Below are 21,615 nucleotides of genomic sequence, written 5' to 3' on the forward strand. Positions count from 1 at the left end.
ATTCTACCTCAGCTCCAGGTTATTGAGACACACACTCACAGCTGACTCCAATTCAGATTCATTCCGTGTACAATGACGAGACGATGACCTTCAGCTGACCCTACACTGGTCATGTGCCATGTTTGAGTGCTCTTCAGCCTGCACCTCCATCAGGTACATTTCCCATGTGGACGGGGGAGGAAGTCTGCAGTATAAGAGCATCCAAATGTGAACATGCATAGCTAAGTACATTGCTATATTAGAACAAACCACTGGGTGGTGCAAGAGATGGACAGACGTGTTGCTTAAGGTTTAACTGACAACAACCGCTGACAGGAAATGAAGAACAGTCGTTGAGGTGCACTGATGGATTCCGCAGTGCTCACTTTGGCAAAGTTCCCGGTGAATACTAGTTCAACTCTCCTCACCCGCAGCTACTATGTCCTAACCTGGGTGTGTGCATCTGTGTGGGGGGTTTTAGGTAAATCATAGAGAGACTTAAAGGAGTCACCATGCTTCAAATAACTTCTTTGCTGACTCGTGATTCACAACAGACATCTCTTACACCAAATACTGGAATTGTGTCCAACGTTGCTGCAACTGTTTGATACAATGATCACATGGGAACATAACAGCGACTGTCCATTTGTGCTCCAGCATGAAAAAATATCGGGTCAATTCTTTGATTTTCCTCGCAACTACAACCACTACAGAGTTGAAGGCTACATCCACACTACGACTGTTTTCATTTAAAACACATCAACTGTGCGTCGGTCAATGTTTCACAACAGAAATCCTTGTTCTTTGTTTTCACCATTGTTTTATCTTATTACTTTCTTAAATTAAGCAAAAAAAAAAAAACGATCACATGATTGGAGTTCTCAGGTGTTAGAAATGTTTGTCTGCACACAGATCTGTTTTGTGGTAGTGTGGGTGCAGCCTAACGCCATAAATGCCTTTAAAACTGTCAGAAAGTGTGTGTTCACCCCACCTTCGAGTGCTTGCAACCTGGTTCATTTGAATCATTCTGCACCTTTAAGCATCCAAACACAACACATAGTATATGAGAATCACTATCAGTTCAAACGTATTGGACGTTACACTGACTGTAGTTACTGAAATGTGTCAGGACCGTCATAAAGAGTCCTTCAAATGTCCATCCATCATCTGAATGTCTCTGTGTCTATTTCAATCTCTTACAATGTGAGTCAACCCTGAACACTTAAAACCCCCATTAAAAAGTGTGTTTTTTTTTTTAAATGCCATCCAGTTGACCAATCAGCAGTCTTAAAATAAAAGGAAGGCGCTTGTGCTCCTTATGTCGATTCCCTGAGCAAAGTCACTGAACATTCAGAACCCCTTGGCCAAGGCTTAGGCACAGGAAACAGGGACTGGGAAACAGGAAACCACTGTGTCTTCCTCTCTGTGAGCCCCCAACCTCTTAGGTGAAGAAAACAGAGGCATTGTGAGAGTTTTCAGTTTCAATAAAGGCTGAAAAAGGCTTTACAGTAAAGGATTTTAAAGTAAGAGTGTTCAATGTCGGGGCCGGTAAGAGCTACTGTATCTGGGGTACAGGGGTGTGTAGTGGGAGGTGTGGCTGAAGGAGGTGGAGGGGCCAGGGGGGAGGTAGGAGCTGGAGGGAGTAAAAGCAGAGGAGGAGCTGTAATATGCAGAGGAAGATGAGAAAGAGGAAGGAGAATAGTGGACAGGAGAGCGTGTCAGGCTAGTGAGGGGCCGAGTTCGGGGTGTGGGGCTCCACGTGGAGCGCCTGAGCCCAACAAGAGGGGACCGGTACGGAGAAGAGGGGGCAGATCCTGGCTGGGTCGGCCTGGTGGTGGATGGTGCAGAGGGGGCTGTGTCTGAGGTGTTGTGCCTGGAGAGGCCTACACTACGGGGCAGGGCAGGGGAGACGTTGACATTGAAACTGTGGGAGTCGACCACAAACGTCCGCACACCTACGGTCCACTGGGAGTGAGGCAGCCTCAGAGGGGTTTGGGGCGGGGTCCGCGCTGAGGTAGTGGAGGGCGCCTCCAGAGATGGGGGGCTCTCCGGCACTACAGGGCCAGCCAATGAGGCGATGGCTGGTAACGATGGACTACGAGAGGGTATATGTGTGGTAGGGGAGGTAAGGGGAGGAGCCATAGCTGCGCTGAGCACAGAGGGGCAAAACGACAGAGTGGAGTCATCGAGAGCAACCGATGTGGGACTAGTAAGGCCAGAGAAAGCCAGGTCGCCTGGGGCCAAAGCTGAAGTGCAGACTAGGTTGGAGGCCGAAGTCGAGGATGGGAGACTTACTTTGGGGGTGCTGGTCTTCATTCGCGTCAGCCTTCCCCCACGGGTGCGGTGGGTCTGCTCTTGATCGAAAGCTAAATCCTCCAAGCGCTGGGTGAGGGCCAGTTTCTGCTGGATGGCCATTCGGAGGAGGGAGTTCAGAGTCTTCTTCTCGTCCTCAGCAGCAGCCAACTGCCTCTGCATCTCATCCAGTTGGGTCACGTACTCGTCACATCTGAGGATTGAGAGAGAATATAAAAGAATAACTCAATGACTGAGGTGACTGCATCCACCAAAGACACATACTTAACAACAGCAACTTGCTATCTAACTCTCTCTTTTTAAGCTTTTTTGCCTTCATTAGATGGTATTGCTGCAAGGGCCTGCAAGGGTGATCTATCTGGCACCCAAATAAGGTTATCCCTTCACTGTTCTCCTATGAGGACATACTGTACGATCGAATCTTACTCCCCCCGCCCTTTAATTATTTGCATGCATGTTTTAAGCGAATCTGATTGCACAGATGTCTGATGTCAACATGTTTGTGTGTAGAAAAAAGATAGAGGTGGCTATAAATAAATTGACATATGAGTGCTGATTAGTGTAAAAAAAAACAGTTGCCTAAGGGCAGAGGACGTTGGGCAAAGGATGAATTGCATTCATGCATTCTCGGGAATTCGAAATTCGTCGAACTAGACACTTGGACTGAAGGCACTGTCGCATGCACTAACTGCAGAAGCATCGATATCTGGTGAATCTGGCGCATTGATTGGCTTTTCTGCCCTTTGAGACAGAGTGGGTCCAATAACAGGATTTATTTTAGGAACATTGACATTAAATGGAGTCACTTTTCTGGCCAAATTACACCACTCATGTAAGTCCACACTTCACTCTCCTCTGGGGTCTCTGATGGTTTCTGAATCAGAGAAATGCAGCAAATTTGAGTCATCTGTTATTGTTCATCTAACAAAACACGGGCGCAGTGGAAGCTTTGTTTCTGACCTGGTAGCGAACATGGCTCGCAGAGAGGAGAACGTGGCGGCGTCCTCCTTCAGGGCCTTCAGCTCGTTCCTCAGCTTCATCATGGTGTCGGTCACCATGAACTTCTCCGCCTCATACCTACTCTTAAGGTTTGCCAGGGCCACCTCCGCAGTCTGAGTGAAAGCACACACACACACACACACAGAGATGTCTGAAAATATGCTGCTATGAAAAACAGGAATTTGATTTTTTTTGCAATATGCAACATTATGTGTGAAACACATAAAAAGCAGCTTTATCTGCAGAATATATACAGAAAATGACCAACTTTCTTAAAAGCAGAGTCTTAAGTATTAATTTCAAATAACTGTTTCAACGTTTTTAACGTGAAAGTCTACAATCCTTGTATAAGTGTAGAAAAAAGTTAGATGATTTATCTACTTCATGGACTTTGAAATACTTTAAATCCAAAACCAATTAGCTAACCATAACCAAACCCATTAAGAATGAAGTCATTTTGCATTAGAGTGGCTGTGCTAATATCTGGTTTGGAAGGAAGATCCAGAGGAATAAGAACCATTGTAATTTGTCCCATGCAATCAAGACCAATTCAAATATAATGATGGTCCAAAATAAATGCATCACAACAAACTCAGCTCAATATGTTTTGTTTTCACAGCTTGTTATATGACACTAGATGATATCTGTGATTTAGATTATTTGTAATAATGTGGATGATGGCAACTTTAAGCATTCGAGCTGCACTTTCTTAAGGAAATGCACTTTCTAGTACTCGTAAAACCTTCCTCTGTTCACCCCTCACCTGCTTATTAGCCTTGAGCACGAGTCGCAGAGTGGCGATCTGCTCTCTCTTGGTGCTCAGCAAAGACTTGAGCTTCAGGATCTCCTCCATGCAGCTCTCCTTGTCCTTGTCCAGCAGAGGGGCCAGTTCTCTGGCTGCAGCCCTCTGTCTGGACAGGTGCAGGGACTGGTCCACTGCCCTCTGCAGGTGCTTCACCTGGAGGACGAGAGACAAGGTAAGAACAGTAGGAGATAAGAGGAAATGAGTTTTCTGGAGCTGTCAAGGAATGAGGAGAAGGCAGAATGTAAAGGACAGGAAATGAGAAGAAGTTTCTGATCTGGTCGCTGATGGTAATTCTGATACTGGATTAAACGTTAGAGAGGGAAGAACAGGACCAAGGTTGTTACGTCCCCTGTGTTCTACCTGGTCTCTGATGATGGCGTTGAGGTTGTAGATGTTCAGTGGCTCCTTGCGCAGCTCACCAGGAGGCTCCAAGGCAGGTGATGACGATGACGACGATGATGATGAAGAGGCACTAATACTGGGTGACTGAGAAGGAGGCGTGCAGCCTGGTAGACTCTGCTCGGGCGGCACCAGGAGACCCTCTCTGTCCCTGTCCTTCTCCTCCCCTCGACCCTCCCTGCACAGGGGCTCTTTGGACGGAGACTCAGACGAGCTCCGCGACTCCCCAGAAGCTGAGGTTGTCGAGGCAACAGCGGCCAGACGCCTCGCGAGGCGCGGTGTGAGGAGAACTTTGCTGTTGTCCGAAGACATGGCTTTGAGACTGGCACTGACGTTCCTAAGCCCTCTGCCCTGTCTACAGAGAGGAATAAATCAAGAATGAAATGATGTTATTCCAGTGGATATCTGCTGCAAATAAATAATAACTCCTTGGTGAAATAATCCCTAAACCTGCTAATGGTTGATTGCTAAATATATTCCAAAAGAGTTTCAGTCCTGTTAAAGGCTGATAAGTCTGGACCAAAATTGGATTATCAGGACAAATTATACCACAGTCCCACAATAATCTCTTCACACCAGGCACCTGTTGTCCATATGTGGAATACCACATTCAACATTTATCAACTTTGAACCATATTAGGACAAAGTGAGGGTAAAAGCTGTGCCATGCTGGATTAGATGTGGATTATAGCCATGTTTCCACCACAAGTACAGGGAATCTTTTTCAAGCAAGTAAAAGCTTAATGCAGACCGTTGTCCCCAGTATTTATATTGCGGTAAAAGGCGAGGGAAGATTGGACAGTTTAGCGTGATGATGTGTGAACAACCCATGACCACAAGCTGTTTCACTACAGTCCATCTGGCTGCACTAATGTAAAAGACCATGTAACCAGACATAAAAGAAATACTGCTTTGTAACAACCAAACTGCCTATTTACAGTAGAGAAGTGTATACATAAACACATGTATATCAGTATCTAGTAATGTTTTTTATTGATCCAGGTCCAAATCTTGACAGTGCAAAGTAAATGATTCACACATATTGTAATATATGCGTATGTTCTCTCTCTCTGGCCAAACACCAGCTATACCAGCATACCCTGAGCTTTCGTCACTGGCCGCCCTCTTCTCCCATTTTATAGGATTACATGAATATATTTGTTCAAATATAGAGCTAAGCAGCTGAAGTGGGAGGAGCCAAATCCAATGAACAAAAGAGAAGCCACAGTTGAAAGTGTGACATCATTGTATTGAGGTATAAAAGTCTTTCCACTCATTTAGACAGAAGACTGCTGGTCTGGATAAGCTGCTGCATACACGTCTAGCTCAAGAACTTGCTGTGGACTCCAGAGGTTGATAAAGCTCTGTATATGAAATATGTTTAGATCTGGGGTGAATTCCAATTCCTTGCTTAATCCTCAATCTTAATCCTCAATCTCAAAAATGCTCTCCCTCTAGTCCAAGTGCTGTCCCGAAATTAAGTTGAGGTCAAGTTTAAGGGCTGTATCGCCCTCAATATTGAGATTTTCCGAGACCACCCTTGGAAGCAAGGGCTACCCAGAATGCATTGCGTGTTTTCACATAAGAACGATGGCGTCGAAAGCAGTGAAGCGAGTGCGATACAAATGAAGTATTTTCTTTGTTAATAGAGATATAAAAATGATCTTAGTTTAGGCCCATATTATGGATTACTGACGTCATTGTTGCGTAACATTTATTTTTATTTTACGATCTTTTGTCAATAGTCGGCCGGTGTGGTTTACTTTTCAATAAGTCGTGGTGTGTGGTAACTGTCAGCTGAATATTTGTATGAGTATCATCTTATAACTAACTGACAACCTAATAACTTGACTGACAAACGGATCAGAATAAATAATCCTGACGTAAATGTGTTCTTCTTCTTCTTTTTTGCAGTTGACAGACTGGACGCAGCTTTGGTGTTATTTTGCCCCCTACAGTCTGAAGACATATCTGCATTTAAGGGGTGTCCCATTTCTAAGTGACAAAATAACCCTCAACACTTGGTTTTGAGGCCAGTTAAGATTAAGGGTTGAGCTTGAGGGTTAAGATAGGAATTGGAATTGGCCCTTGATCTAAGTGATAGTGAGAGTGAGACCTGTAGTAGTCCAGCATGACCCGGTTTGGCGTCTCGTTGTTGCACAAACACACATGATGGTAGAGTTGGGCGAGCTCCTCGCTCAGCGTCACCAGCTCATCCTGAGCTGCGGTCAACGCCCCTTGGCTTTCATTGGTTGCCGACTGAGCTGCCTTCAAGTCCAACTCCAGACTAGAAATCTGAAAGAAGAGGAAGAGGAAGAGGAAGAGGAAGAGGAAGAAGACATCCTTTAGCTCTGGTTAATTCTCCTTGTTGTAGCCACAGTCAACATCTCTGTCACCGTTACCTTCTCGCGTCCTTCACGGCAGATCTTCTCCAGTGACGCAACCTGCAGCTCCAGCTTCTGGAGCTCAGCTCTTGGACGTGACTTCTCCCCCACAGTTCCTTCCCCGGCCTGAGCCAGCCTCTCGCGGAGGCATTTCACCTCGGCCTTTAGCTCCACCACCTCTGTCACAGCCACACGGTACTTACACTGCATGATCTCCAGGCCAGGTGTTTGGAATGAAAACACCTGACTTTTGGTCAGTGTTTCGCTCTTATAGTCCTCAGCATCGCCTTCCTCTTCAGCCTCCTCGTAATCTCTGTCGAGCTCCTCTGGAGTCAGTTTGGAGGAGTCGCTGCTGTGGGCTTCCTGGTTGAGAAGGGTCCTTCGATGGAGACGGTGGAGGGCAGTGATTTTCTGGCTAAGACGGAGAGTCTTTTCATACTGTTCGGTCAGGGCGCCCTGGGTGTGTTGGAGCTGAGTCTGGGACTCTTGCAGGTTTGCCATCAGCGCTACTTTCTCACGTTCAACCTGAAGAGGGAAGTACAACAGATATGTATTTTCTTGAATTTTCTCAGATATTTCATATACTGTATTTGACACATTTTACACTTTGTGCTAAAAGGACAGTTGGAAGAACACCCTGCTGCACAGTAGTGTTTATCCCATCAAACTGCTAATGGTCCAGGTTTATTTTTAGCAGTATAATCAAATTGTGAAATATTTTGTGGGTGCTTCTTACCATTTTCAGCCAAATGACAATGAAACTGCCTCACTCCATAAGTTGTGACGTAAACCCAATCACTTCCTGTGTGCATTTATGGAATGTCAGCGAGTGACACAATAATATGTTAACACCGCTATCCTGAGAAACACTTGCATTGAGCTGATTCGCATACTAAGCCAGTTTTATTATTTATTATTAAGCAATGGCTTGAATATAACGAACATGCACGTGCACTTAAAAGTTATGTGCAGCTTTGTAAGCAGCTCACTCCCTTCACCAAAGTCCAAAGAGAAAATCTGTGAAGTTAAATCACATTTTATACACGTTGCTATGTACTGTTGTCTCCGTCACTAAGTCTAAATGTGTTATTGTGTGGCCTTTGTGTTTGATTCAGATTTCCCCAAGTAGCACATACGTACTGATGGAGGCAGTGCAACTGCTATTTTTGACACTGGACTGTGTGAAGTGACACAAACATCAATTTCGGGTCAGAAAACGCTGTCTAACAGCAAGCTAAAGTTGAGGACATATCCATAACATAGCAGACAGGCACTTAAAATAGAGTAGATTATATTAAGTGGGTCTTTTGCTAAGTGGCTTACACTTATTTTTTCTCTTGTCCCCATTTGCTGCTTCCATGCAAATCTGCCCGACTGTGACTACATTTATAACAAAAACACGTGTAGTAGAACCATCCATTCAGATCTGATTGGAGACAATCCTTCACGTGAGCTCCATCACGTTTTAAGGTGTTTACATCCATTTAATACAAAGGTGTAATACAAAGGCACGCCCTAGTGGGAACAACAAACTGAAATGCTGCAAAAACAGTGGATTCGTTAGAATAGTGCGGACATCAGGAGCAGCAGTGAAAACCCATCCACTGTAGAGTGGTCGTGTCGTGTGTCAGAAGGTATAAATAAATTATTCTGCAGCCCAGCCCCACTGAGAGCTGTGAGACGCTCGTACATAAATACACAAATGTGTGCATTTACAAATCTGAGCAAGATTTGACTCATTGGTTAACACGAAGTAAAGTTTGAGGAAAACCCTGAGATTTTGGAACGATGTGAAAGAAAGAGACAGAGTTAAAGTGAGCGGCAGAGTGCTTCACACAGTGGGGAAAACTGTCTGTCAGCATGGTTCCACACTAAATTATTCAAGAGCATTGTTGTTGTTGTTTTTTACAGAAGAGACAGCTGCTATTTATGACCCAGCTCAGCCAAAGCATGTCACTTGTTTGGAACGATCAACCGACGTTGGTATTTCTTTGATTTTCACGGGTGGTCAGGGAACAGACTCACGGTCAGTAAGTGCTGCCTGAGCTTCTGGATTTCCGTCAGGTTCATCTCACTGAAGAGGTCTGACGTGGTCACTCCCTCCGCCTTCCGTCCCGGTCCTCGGCACTCTCCGTTCGGCCTGGCCGCACTTCCTGCTCCCGCCCCGCTCTGGAGGTGGCCATTACATCTGGCACATTGGATTAGAACATTTAAACCTTTCAAGGTGCATTATGTAATAAATCACATCACACATAGTCACAGAGACTCAGGAAAAATGTTCATATAACAACATGAACTCACCAACAACAACAGTATAAATAAAATATAAAGTTAAATAATCACATCTGACAACTATGTAAAAACTGTGAAAAAAGCTTTTTAAATAAACTACAGCAATCCAAACTTTTATTTTTATTTCAGTTAATTGCTCTTGGGGGCCCTCTAGTGGTCACGGGGCCCTAAGCAGCGGCTTAGTTCGCTTATGCCTTGGGCCGGCCCTGCAAGAGGCAATAAATAAAACATGGGCAACAATAACAGCCGCACGATAATAATAAAACACCAAAAAACCAATATAATAAATCAAAATAAAATAAATTAGGTCAAAGGTCAAGACATGGGTTTGAAGAAGCAATTCCAGTGATATTTAATATTAAATATCAGCTCCTCCCTTAAATGGTGTTCTTCTAACCCTAGCTTGTCTCAGTGCTCTGTGCTCACCTGGTGGGCTCCTCTGTGCTTGGAGACAGCAGAGTGGTCGGGGTGGCGGTGCCGCTGGGCGGAGCCGAGGTGAACGTCAGGTGAGCGCTGCCAGTGAACGCCACGTCACACATGCTGAGGTGGTGGACCAGCTCCCTGCGCAGGTGGTTCTTCTGCTCACGCTCACTCTTCAGAGACTCCAGCGCCTCCTCCAGCTGAGCGTCAGAGATGTCCTTCAGTCGCAGGGCGTCCTGCAGCTGGCTGTTCAGGACCTCCGTCTCCTCCTCCAGGACTTTGATCTCATGCTTCAGGCCTTCATACTCCACCTGGACCACAGGACCAGAATGTGGATAGAGTATAAAGGTTTTTTGATGCATGAAAATAAAAAAGCCTGTACCTGGTTCTGCCTGAGCGTTGACACCAGTTTCTGCAGAGAGATGTTCTCCTCCTCCAGCTCGGTGTAGTCCTGGAGCAACCGAGCCTCTCGAAGCTTGTACTCCCTGATCTCCTCTCTCATGCGGCTGCGCTGCAGCTCCAGCATCTCGTTGCTCTGCAGAGACAAAAACAAAGAGCTGAAGCCGACTCAGAATGACGTGAATCGGTGTAAAAGTGATTCAAAGTTTGTACAGAATCATGGAAAATTGATCCTCCTCATCCTTTGTCCAATCAACGTGATGCACAGCTGCTGTACTGTACCTCTCTGAGGTCCTGCAGAAGGCTGCTCAGATGCTCGTTGTCAGCCTGAGCGTTGGAGGCGATGGCTCGACTCTGCTTCAGCACCGACTGGAGCTCCATGAGGCGGCCCATGTAGAAGGCCTCCTTGGTGGCGGCGTCCTGCAGCAGCGTCTCCTCGTTGGTCTCCCCATCCTCAGCCACCTTGCGCTGGGTGGAGTAAGCCTGACCAAAGGCCTGAAATAGGGCAGGAGAGGACATGATAATGATTTAATAAGAGCAGAATAACTCGTAGTTGTTGTTGTTTACAGGACACACAATCCAAAAGCATTGTCAAAACTTATGATAACATTTCTGCTCGTAATAACGACACAGCAGTTCTTACAAATTTGTGCACAAAAAAAAACATTTATTGTGGCTGTTATAATATAATAAATAATTCTCACTTTAAGCACAGATTAGTATGGAAACCTGTTCCGCCATATGAAAAAAAAAGAATGTATACACAATTAATCCTATACAATGCTATACTTATGAGATGCTATTTCATAATAAAGACATTATATCTCAAATATATGACTTAGAATCTAATAAATGACAGCATCTCACAATTATGACTTAGCATCTCACAATTATGACTTAGTATCTCACAATTATGACTAAGCATCGCGCAATTATGACTAAGCATCTCTATATTATGACTTAGTATCTCATAAATATGACTTAATATCTCCTAATTATGAAATAGTATTACAATATTATGACATCATATCACATTATTATGACTTAAGCAGTTATGTTCTATGCCTGAACAATTATGACCAAGCATCTCATTATTATCACTTTGTATCTCATAAATATGACTTAGCATCACACAATTATGACTAAGCATCTCGTTATTATGACTTATTATCTCATAATTATGAGATAGTTTCACATTATTATGACTAAATATCACATTATTAGGATTTAGCACAAACTTCCCAGTCTGGGATCCATAAAGTACATCCATCCATCATCCATCATCCATCATCCATCATCCATCATCCATCATCCATCCATCCATCCAGCCATCATCCATCCACAGTGGCATTTAAAAATGTGTGTGGAAAGAAAAATATACCAATACCATAAGTTGTGACTTTGAGAGTGTTAAACGTGGAGATAAGACTCAACAATCAGCTCTGACACACAACCTTAAATGAAGAGGATAATCTCCACATTTATCTTAAAGTAAAAAAGCAGGAGGTGATGTCTGGGAGGAATGAACTGACCACATGTTGATTTGCCATTTGCCTCCACTCTCCCTCTGAGACCAGTGTCCTATTTGCTCCGCTGCCAACTGTGACTTCATCACTTCATCCTGTCCCAGACTGAGAGACGAGGATGAGGCCAAAACACAAACGAGGAGACGAGGACAGAAGACAGAGGACAGAGGTGTCTGAGAAGCAGAACAGTGTCCTACTGTTCCTCTGTGACTGAACACACTGGCCTCACAGGACAGGACTGAACCACGCAGCTTCAAAAAGAATTCATCTCATTCTCTGACGCCACAGAACACTTTGTTTTTATCACACCAGAAAACCTTTATCTGGCTCTGCTTCACTTCCCTCTTTCACTCCATCCGTCAGCACACTAATGCAGTCAGAGTTAATTGGCTGTGGTTTACTGGTTGTGTGGATGAGGATGTCAGAGTGGGTTTAAGGTGCAGCAGTTAGAGCAAAGGTGTCAAACACGTGTTTGTTCACTGAAATAAAAATAAAATTAGAGTGTAAAAAAAAAACAGGACTAACTGAAACGGAATTGTGTGTTTACAAAACTAACGAAAATGAATAAAAACTAACCTGAAACTAAGCATTTACAAAAAAATAAAAACTAATTAAAAACAACTCATTTTATAAACAAAAAGTCAAAACTAATGAAAAATTAAAACTAATGAAAAATCCAAAACTATTATAAACTTGGCAAAAAATGTCCTAAACAACCTCTTTATAAATCAACACAATTACAAATATCTACTTCATGAATGACATCTATAAAGAACTACTGGGTGCAGTACCATAAATTGTCTGCAGGTGGAGCCCCAGAACAAATGTGAAAAAAAATGTGTGTGAAACACCAGGGCTGGAAAACGGGTTTTTGTACCAAATTAAGGACCTCTGTCAGAGTATAGCATGTTTACAACCTAAGGAAGTGATTTCGGTGAAAACAAAGTGACGACTGGCCCAAAATGTATACCCTCCGTAAAAAATGACCTCACTTTGTTGGTTAAAAACCCTCACTGGTCCTCAGTGTGCCACACGTACAAGAACACACACACACACACACACACACACACACACACAAAATATTTGCATTAAAAAAAATATTTTGCAGACTGCAAATCATGTTTTGGCGTCATGTGGCGCCACCTACTGCCGTCTACCAATCATTGCAGTCAGTAGAGTCTTGGCTGCCGAGCAACCACGGGTTGCAAGTTAGGTGGGAAAACGAGACCTAAAAGGTGTTTTGAATTTGAATGTAGTAACGGTTTTTGGCCACATTCTTACATATGGCACCTTTAAATAAAATTCAGGCCAATATGTTTCACTCAGTAACAGATATGCTTTAAAATGGAGCGTACAGTAGCAAAATTACACATTTTCAAAAAGTAAGTTAAAAGTACACAAAAACCTACTCAGTTACAGGAACACAAATGGAATGGTTTACTCTCCACCACTGCCTTTAAAGCCTTTACAGTTTACACTGACACTAACTGCTGTTTTTAATGAAAGATTGTGACTGTTTGTCACTCAACACAACAGTTTTATGAAGCTGGTGATGTTCTTCCATTGAGAGGCCAATGGGGGGAGGTGAGAGAGTGCAACACATGACATTTCAAAAGGTGCACAATATGTCCAAAGAAATCATTTCTGTTGTGAAATCAGGCGTACAACTTGGCTTACTACTGGGCATTTACTGTGTTGTTATCTCCTAATTAAATAAATCATGTCCAGTTCCATGCCGTGTTTTTTAAAATGTGAAAGTGCTGTTCGGCCTCTGTTTGCACATCATTACAAATACAGTCTGGGCTGTTTGGACTTTTCACTGAGACCCTCTGAAAGAAAGAAATAATGATCTTCATTTGTAGACCATGATTTTTTCTTTCCCTCCAATGTTCTCTCTCTCTGTTATCTGTGTCAACAGCTCTGAGACGCATGGATCAATATGAACCCTGCAAGTGTGGGAGAACTGTGTCCAAGAGACAGCAGAGAAGTGAGGCCACAGAAAGCACATTTGGAAGCATCATGACAAATCAATGTACGTCTCTTTGTCAGTAAATGCAACCATTTTAGTCAGAATAGACATTTTGCTTGTGTAGTTTACTTTGTTTGTGGGTCAATGATGGGTCAGCGGTGGAGTGAGTAGTCACAGTCAAATGGAAGGTTGTGGGTTTGATTACCGGTTCTGCCGACGTGACCTTGGGCAAGACACTAAACCCCACATTGGGTAAGAAAGATGTGTGATAGAAATCGCATCAAAGTGTGAGTGAATGGGTGTGAATGGGTGTGAATGGGTGACACTTTCCACCGTGCATGACCTGCAGCCACCATAACCAGACCAGATGAAGATGAATGGACATATTAAACAATAACAAAGATCAACACTGCAGTTGGACATAAATCATTATTTACATTTATTTACAGTTGAACTTGTTTTCAGCTTTGTATCTGCTGTTATTTCTACTATCAACAATAAGGGATGTTTTTGTTGGGATTTGCAGAAAAACGTTTCCGTTGCTTGTGTTTTAATGTTATTTCAATGTTTTTTCCTGATACTTTGGTTGTTGGATGCTGGTGTTTTATCTGCTGCTGAAACCACAAAGCAGCTCATGTTTGTTTTTTTATTCTCTTCTACAGAGCTCCAGCAGCTCATGTCACACAATCTGTTCATGCAACCCTCAGAAACAAAACAACACAGGAAGCGACGCTCTTCAAATCCATATACATATCTATCTGTGCTGTATTCATTACAAGTGAAGATGGTGGACAGCTGCTGTGCCCTGGATCACTGCAACATACTCAAAGTGAGTGATGGTAAATCAAAGGCCATGTTTGGACTGTATGATCATCACAGGACCAGAATCCTCACACTGACTAACTTTATTATCGTCTATAGTTCACATGCTTTTATTGGGATGTGCAAACGTTCTCCAGAGAAAGACAAGGTAAAGCTGTTTTCTTAGCTGTTTTCTGTTTTCTTGCAGGATAACCACTGGAGCCCGTATGGATCTGAGATTCACCCAGAAAACAGTCAAGTTTGGTGATGGAAAAATCCTGGTCTGGGGTTAAATCCCAGAGATTGGCCAGCCCAGTGAAATTTCTTCAGTGAAGCAAATTTATTTAAGTAGATTATTTTCACAATGCTCATGCTCTCATCCTCTTCCTCACATGTATTTTAGACACTGGTATAGTGAAATTAGATTAAGATTACCCTAACCCTTAATCCTCACACACACACAAAAAAACACCTTCATCCTGCAAACAGTGAAATTGGAGCTCTATGTTCAGAAATAACCTCACGGTCATTTTAATAATTGATAATGTCCTCGGCTCTACATTCACGCACACACACACACACACACACACACACACACACACACACACACACAGATATAAACATGCATTTTTTAGCATCCAGTCTGCTCTTAAGTGCTTCTGTGCATGTGTCTGTGCCACAGACATAACTAACAGAGAGCAGAGTTCAATATATCTGTATTATATTTAAAAAATATAAAATATAACCGTTCCCTCGCTTTAGTAATCCGTTCCCTCGATTTAGTAATCTGTTCCCTCGCTTTAGTAATCCGTTCCCTCGCTTTAGTAAACCGTTCCCTCGGTTTGCTAATCCGTTCCCTCGCTTTAGTAATCCGTTCCCTCGATTTAGTAATCCGTTCCCTCGCTTTAGTAAACCGTTCCCTCGGTTTGCTAATCCGTTCCCTCGCTTTAGTAATCCGTTCCCTCGCTTTAGTAATCCGTTCCCTCGATTTAGTAATCCGTTCCCTCGCTTTAGTAAACCGTTTCCTCGGTTTGCTAATCCGTTCCCTCGCTTTAGTAATCCGTTCCCTCGATTTAGTAATCCGTTCCCTCGCTTTAGTAATCCGTTCCCTCGATTTAGTAATCCGTTCCCTCGCTTTAGTAAACCGTTCCCTCGGTTTGCTAATCCGTTCCCTCGGTTTGCTAATCCGTTCCCTCGCTTTAGTAAACCGTTCACTCGGTTTAGTAATCCGTTCCCTCGCTTTAGTAATCCGTTCCCTCAGTTTAGTAAACCGTTCCTATTAATCCGTTCCCTGGGTTTAGTAAACCGTTCCTTCGGTTTTGGGAATCTGCTCCCTCGGTTTAGTAAACCCCTTCCCTCAGTTTTAGTAATCCGTTCCCTTGAGCTTATTTTACTGTATGAAATTAATTTTTTTTAAATCATAAAAAAATAAGAAAAGCGTTAAAATGTAATTAAGAATGCTATATACAATAATTAGGTAAATAACACTGACGCCGTCAGGATTCTATTCTACGACTTTCTTGACTCCACCTATTTTAGGCTACCGCTGCAATCCTATTTTTCAAGTATCAAGGGACTGGGCAAAAACGTGGGCACGGATTTCCAAAACTGAGGGAACGGATTACAAACTATTTAGATATTTTCCACACCTGACCCTAGCAGGGCTCCGTACAAATCAGTGTTTCACCTTGACTCATAGTCACTTGACAGTGTTTTTGCTGCCATCATGGGTTTTTTCCTCCAGTATCAGCACAGAAACAGGAGCCATGAGCTCAGGTGGCTTTAACATCACTGACAGTGAGAGAGGCAGAGTCTGATAACAACATGGAGGGAGGCGTCACTTTGGCTGTGTGACATCACAGAGGAGGAGCAGGAGGAGCAGCAGGAGCAGGAGGAGCGTCCATGGGGATCACTGACTCCTGTGCTGTTTTTAGCCCTGACAGAATGACTGATGCACTTACTTCATTTTTTATCATGTGGCCACACCCACAAACACACGCTCTCTCACAATTACATTTGCTAATTTGGCTTTTACTCAGCTTCTTAAAGGTCCAGTGAGCAACATTTAGAAGCTTTTACTGACAGAAATGGAATATACTGTACTTCCAATCACTTTAAAATTAAATTGACTTGGTTTTCCATAACCATAGAATAATGAGCTCTGGTAGCTGACGTCAGAGCCCTGACAGGATACTGCACTTTTCAACTCTAGAGATGAGACGACACATAAATCAGGCAATATGTCACACAAATTGTCTCTTCGCCTGCTGATTTCGTCATGAAAGTGAAGATTGTAGATACCAAAAGGGTCAGAGATGGGCGAATAGGAGAGGCAGAGGGATGGTGGAGGCGAATCTCTGCTATGAAACGTGCTCACGGCGAGCACAAGAAGATGGAGACGTAGCAATGGAAATCCATCAAGCTACGGATTTTGTGGTTGACCCTCAGTGCTCACATGGAACAGGTGCTCTAAGTCATTGGATCTCAAAGTGCGGCCCGCGGGCAAATGGCGGCCCGCAGAGACATTTCTGGCGGCCCGCAATTAATTACAGTTGATAGTTTTAATCCAGGAGCGACTAAGCTTGTTAAATGTTTATTGGACATTACTGGATACAGACCAATAAGTGTAAACTGTATTTACTATGTCATCAAATTTTGGATGACAGTGACACAGTATAGTATGACGTTTTTGTCAAATTTTGGCATTTAAATTTTTTCCCAAAAAATTGACACATTTCGGACGACATAGTATAGTATGACGTTTTTGTCAAATTTTGGACAGAATTGTTTTTTGAAAAAAATGTCGAATTTGAGACGGCATATATGTAATTTTTGTCAAATTTTGGACCAAATTTGTTTTTTGAAAGAAATTGTCAAATTTGGGACGACATAGTATTGTACAACGTTTTTGTCAAATTTTAGACGCCATAGTTATTACAAATGTGATTTCTTTCAGTTTTTTTTCCTTTGGCGGCCCTCAGTCCAATGTTGGGTTCCTAAATTGGCCCTCAGGTATCAAAACTTTGAGAACCCCTGCTCTAAGTGTTCTAAGTGTTAACTCTCAGTAAACACTAGACCTAGATTACTGACATACAAGTCTGCATAACACTGCCTGTTGCTAATGCTAATGCTATGCTAACGCCACACTTCTCCTTCCATTGACAACAACGCTAACTTTAGCCGGCAGACTGCAGAGTTGAGTGTTTGTCACAAAGCTCCAGGCTCTTGTAAACGCTCAGTGACTCTCTAAAGGGAGATGAATGGAAGTGAATCAGGAAGTTGAAGTTGTCAGGATGCTGCAGTTTCATGGAATAATGGAAAGCATTACAAGGATCGGATAAATTCAGTCTGTCAGGTTTTGTGATGTGACGCTCGATCCCCGTGGATTAAAGGTGCACAGTGAACTCTTTGGATCTGTAACGTTTTACTGTACCTTAAAGAGATAGTTCTGAATTTTGGACATAAGACCTATTTTCCAACTCAGCCGGTGTGATGGAGACGTCTTTTCTGACGTAACTGGCAAGCCGTGGTTGCTCGGCAGCTGAGACTCTACTGACTGCAATGATTGGTAGACGGCGGTAGGTGGCGCCACATGACGCCAAATGATTTCAAAACATAAACATGATTTGCAGTCTGCAAAACATTTTTTTTAATGCAAATATTTTGTCTGTACTGTTGTTGTTGGTGAGTTCAGTTTGTTATTGTATGTTGATTTATTACATTATGCACCTTTAAATTACAATGGTAATCACAAGGTTTCGTGACAGGAGATTGTTGTTGTTTTATCATCTAGACGACTATGTACAGTTTTATATACACACAAGTAAATTTGGCCCAGCAAATAAGCGTAAATAAGTACAATATTCTATCTCTGTTACCTGCAGCTCAGAACCACAAAGAAAATACATCACTTTGTCACTTTTTTTTGTATTGCACTGATGGATTTCAGCACTGAATATACATTTTGGTAGACTGTGTTTTAATCCATCAGAAAATCTGCATGAGAATGTGTTATACAGCATTGAGTTACAGGCTGAGCTATAAGACAGTTATTCAGTGATAATAAATAGGATAAAACTGGTTAATATTTATCAACATTAACACTGATATATTTCAAAACTTTTGGTTTTACAAACAAATCCGACATTTATGCCAAAGCACATGGAGCTAATGCTGATGAATGGTTATCAACGGGCCAAAATAATGTCGCTTATTCTCTCATTAATCATAGGGGTGTTGTGAGGAAAACAGGCAATTAAACAATCTGAGTGGTATCTCTCCTTCTTTTTAAAAGCAACTCTTTGCAGCAGGAGGGAACCCCCATACAGCGCCACCACTGGGCTATGAAGAGCTACAGCTGCAGCTCACCGCTAATTAGCTCCACGTGAGTCTGTGGCGTTGATTTGAGCTTCATCTTTAATTTGTGCAGGACGTTAGCTCAGCTCAGGTGTGCGGCACCATGGGCGAGCTGTAATGATGAGGATTTAAATAAATACAGCCACGTTATTTTACTATTTTTGTCTCTAGACACAGCCACAGCCACAAAACATGTAAAGTTAATCATTTAGGATGAGGAGAGCTTTAATCCTGCTTTTCTGATTTATCTTAAAATGGGATTTGATGATATGAGAGGAGGGAAAGCAGCACTCTTATGAAACTGTGACCATTCACATGGCTGTGATCACTTATAGTGGCATTTGTCTTTCAGAGAAACTAATGATACGTTCATTTAGAAATCTATTATGTCTTGCACATCATCAAAACCGTTCTCCCTGCACAACAGGCCTCGTGTTGGATCAATATTCGTTCCAATAAGGTGAAACGAGAAGCACCGAGTTAGTGATGCAGAAATGGAGATGGGCGGATTCAGCCAGAGGGACTGAGGTTTATTTTTAAAAAATAAGAGGAATGATCACACAGGACCATTCTTCAGAGATTGCTCCCTTTTAATGCTAAAATTCTGCATTATTACATTTTTTTTTCTATGGCGATTTTCCAATTAACAATGGCTGGATGGATGTCTTAGTTTTAAAAACAGTAAACAGTGCACGCTCTCGCAAAAGAACACGCATAAAGTGCACTATACAGTCAATGAATGCCATAATTACATTTCAAAGTAATGCAAATAAAGTGATCTTAGCCAAAAAATAATTAGTGTTCCAAACTTCTACCAAAGTCATGTTGTCATGTGATCATTTTGTGGAGTTTCCCATACTTCATACACCATTGGCTGCCAGCTCAACTCTCAACAAAACAACAAACTCCCACAGAACTTTGCTATCAAGACATCCGTTGCTGAAAATACTAGAAAACAGTTGGTTATGAAGTGTAACTGCAGCTGCCGCACACTTCAAACACACACAAACACACACACACACTGACCTTCACCAGACTGCACAGCTCAGCTTCTGAATTACAGTGAACAAACTCAGTGAAATGGAGTCTCTCCACAGTACATGACTACATGTGAGGAAGTGCTGCCCTCTGATGCAGACTGATCACAACAACATTAGATGTATCACCAGGTGAGATTTATTATCATATTTATTATCAGACTCGAAAGGAGCAGAGGTGACCCAGAATGCAATGCAAGAATGCACAGGAAACATTATTAGAGAGATGTAAAGCTCGAGTTGAGAATGAATGACCAGGTTTGTCGCTGCCGTTCCAGTTTAGGACAGTTCAGTGCAAAAGTGTGTCCCATCCCTGTATTTCACACTCTTCTGTTGGTTTACGAAATCAACTAAAGGGCGGAGTTATGCACACTGCAGTTCAGTGATTGGTCGACAGAAAATTGACAGTTCTGGGCAAACAAACAAACAAACACACACACACACACACTATGACAGACTTCTTTGGTATTATCTAACTAGTCTTACTCTTTGTCATAAGACATCAGGATTATCATTGGTCACTTCTTTTACTCTGTGTACCTAATAAAGTGGCACCTAGTGGGGTCTCCTTTCACCCAGAGAACCCTATATTATATATATATTATTATATATATATTTGAAAATCCCCCAGTTGATCATCATTTTCTGAAATACTTACACCAACAACATCCATGACGACACGTTCAGAGTCAGTTAAAACTGGCTCATCGTATAATATCAATATAATATAGTTTTATATTTATAATGACCACAGGTTTGTAAAAAAGTTTGTTCAACTTTTACAAAGTTATCTCACTTTCTAAATATATCAATATATAAATATCTCATATATTTGTATTTACTTCATTTCCATCATTGTGTGTTTATTTGTTTGTTGTTGTTCAGTCATAATGTTCCATTGTCATAAGCAGGGCCTTGTGTGGTTGGACTGAGTCAACGTCCACCATCATGAGCTTATAATAGAATCACTTATTATTAGACTTATTAGAGTAACAACAGTCAACATGTATAACTGTTCTAGTATCTAATGGTTCTCCCAGGGTTTCAGTGATAACGTGTCTGCAACGACTTCTAACAAACAATGCGTTACTTTTTCGAGTAACGAGCCATACCCCTGCTGATCCCACCTCCTGCAGCTGCTCCAGCTCCAGCCTCAGCGCCTCCTGCTCGGCCTCCAGCTCGGCGTACTGCTGCTTCAGCCTCTGGTTCTCCTCCAGGACCACCAAGCCGCACTCCGCCGCCCGGATCTTCTCGCGGTTGGCCTCCGCCAGTTCCCGGGTCAGGCGCTCCACCTCGACCCGGCACTCCTCCACGGTGTCGCCGCCGCATCCCGCTCCCCCGGCGGCCATCGCCCCGGCGCTCCCTCCCTCTGCCGCCGCCGCCGCCGCCGCCCTCTCCTCTCTGCGTCGGATGAGCAGAGAGCCCCGCAGGAGGAGGGAGAAAGCAGGCGGACAACAAACCCCCACCACCGCCTCGCCTGTCAGGTTTACACCGCTGCTCCAAATCTCATGCAGACGGAAAACAAAGGAGAGTAAACATCCGTGAAGATCCACAGAGCGTTGTCATCATCTGCTGCCATGTGATGCTCTGGATGATGCAGCATCCCTTGTCCCTCCCTCTGCTCTGTTTTTCTGCTTATTCACCGGCATCAGGGCGCCATCTCTGCCCGCAGCCGTGAAGCAAGGCACCTTCCCCGCTCCCTGTCATCCTGCAGCAGCAGCAGCAGCAGCTTCAGCAGCAGCAGCAGCATCAGCAGCATCAGCAGCAGCAGCAGCAACACACCTCATACAGTCAAACAGGACCACTTTTACGCACAGGTTTTCCAGTGCCGCAGCCTTCCTTCATGTCATGTACCTCATGTTTCAAAGGCTTATATATTATATTATATATACATTTATATGTGTGTATATATATATATATACATTTATATTATATT

General features: G+C 43.0%; 1 protein-coding gene across 1 annotated transcript; it reads right to left on the minus strand.

Annotated features, from left to right (window-relative positions):
- Nucleotides 1–1,512: 1,512 nt before the first annotated feature.
- Nucleotides 1,513–21,028, minus strand: LOC310941915 (protein bicaudal D homolog 1-like; the record flags this gene model as incomplete). Its single annotated transcript, XM_083907168.1, has 11 exons — nucleotides 1,513–2,485; nucleotides 3,253–3,404; nucleotides 4,055–4,249; nucleotides 4,457–4,850; nucleotides 6,612–6,790; nucleotides 6,898–7,404; nucleotides 8,905–9,067; nucleotides 9,598–9,902; nucleotides 9,974–10,126; nucleotides 10,273–10,485; nucleotides 20,807–21,028. 11 exons carry the CDS (start codon nucleotides 21,026–21,028, stop codon nucleotides 1,513–1,515), a joined length of 3,456 nt encoding a protein of 1,151 aa, XP_083763294.1.
- Nucleotides 21,029–21,615: the final 587 nt, after the last annotated feature.

This window comes from Microchirus variegatus (assembly GCF_963457635.1).
Source record: "Microchirus variegatus genome assembly, chromosome: 20".
Taxonomy (NCBI): domain Eukaryota; kingdom Metazoa; phylum Chordata; class Actinopteri; order Pleuronectiformes; family Soleidae; genus Microchirus; species Microchirus variegatus.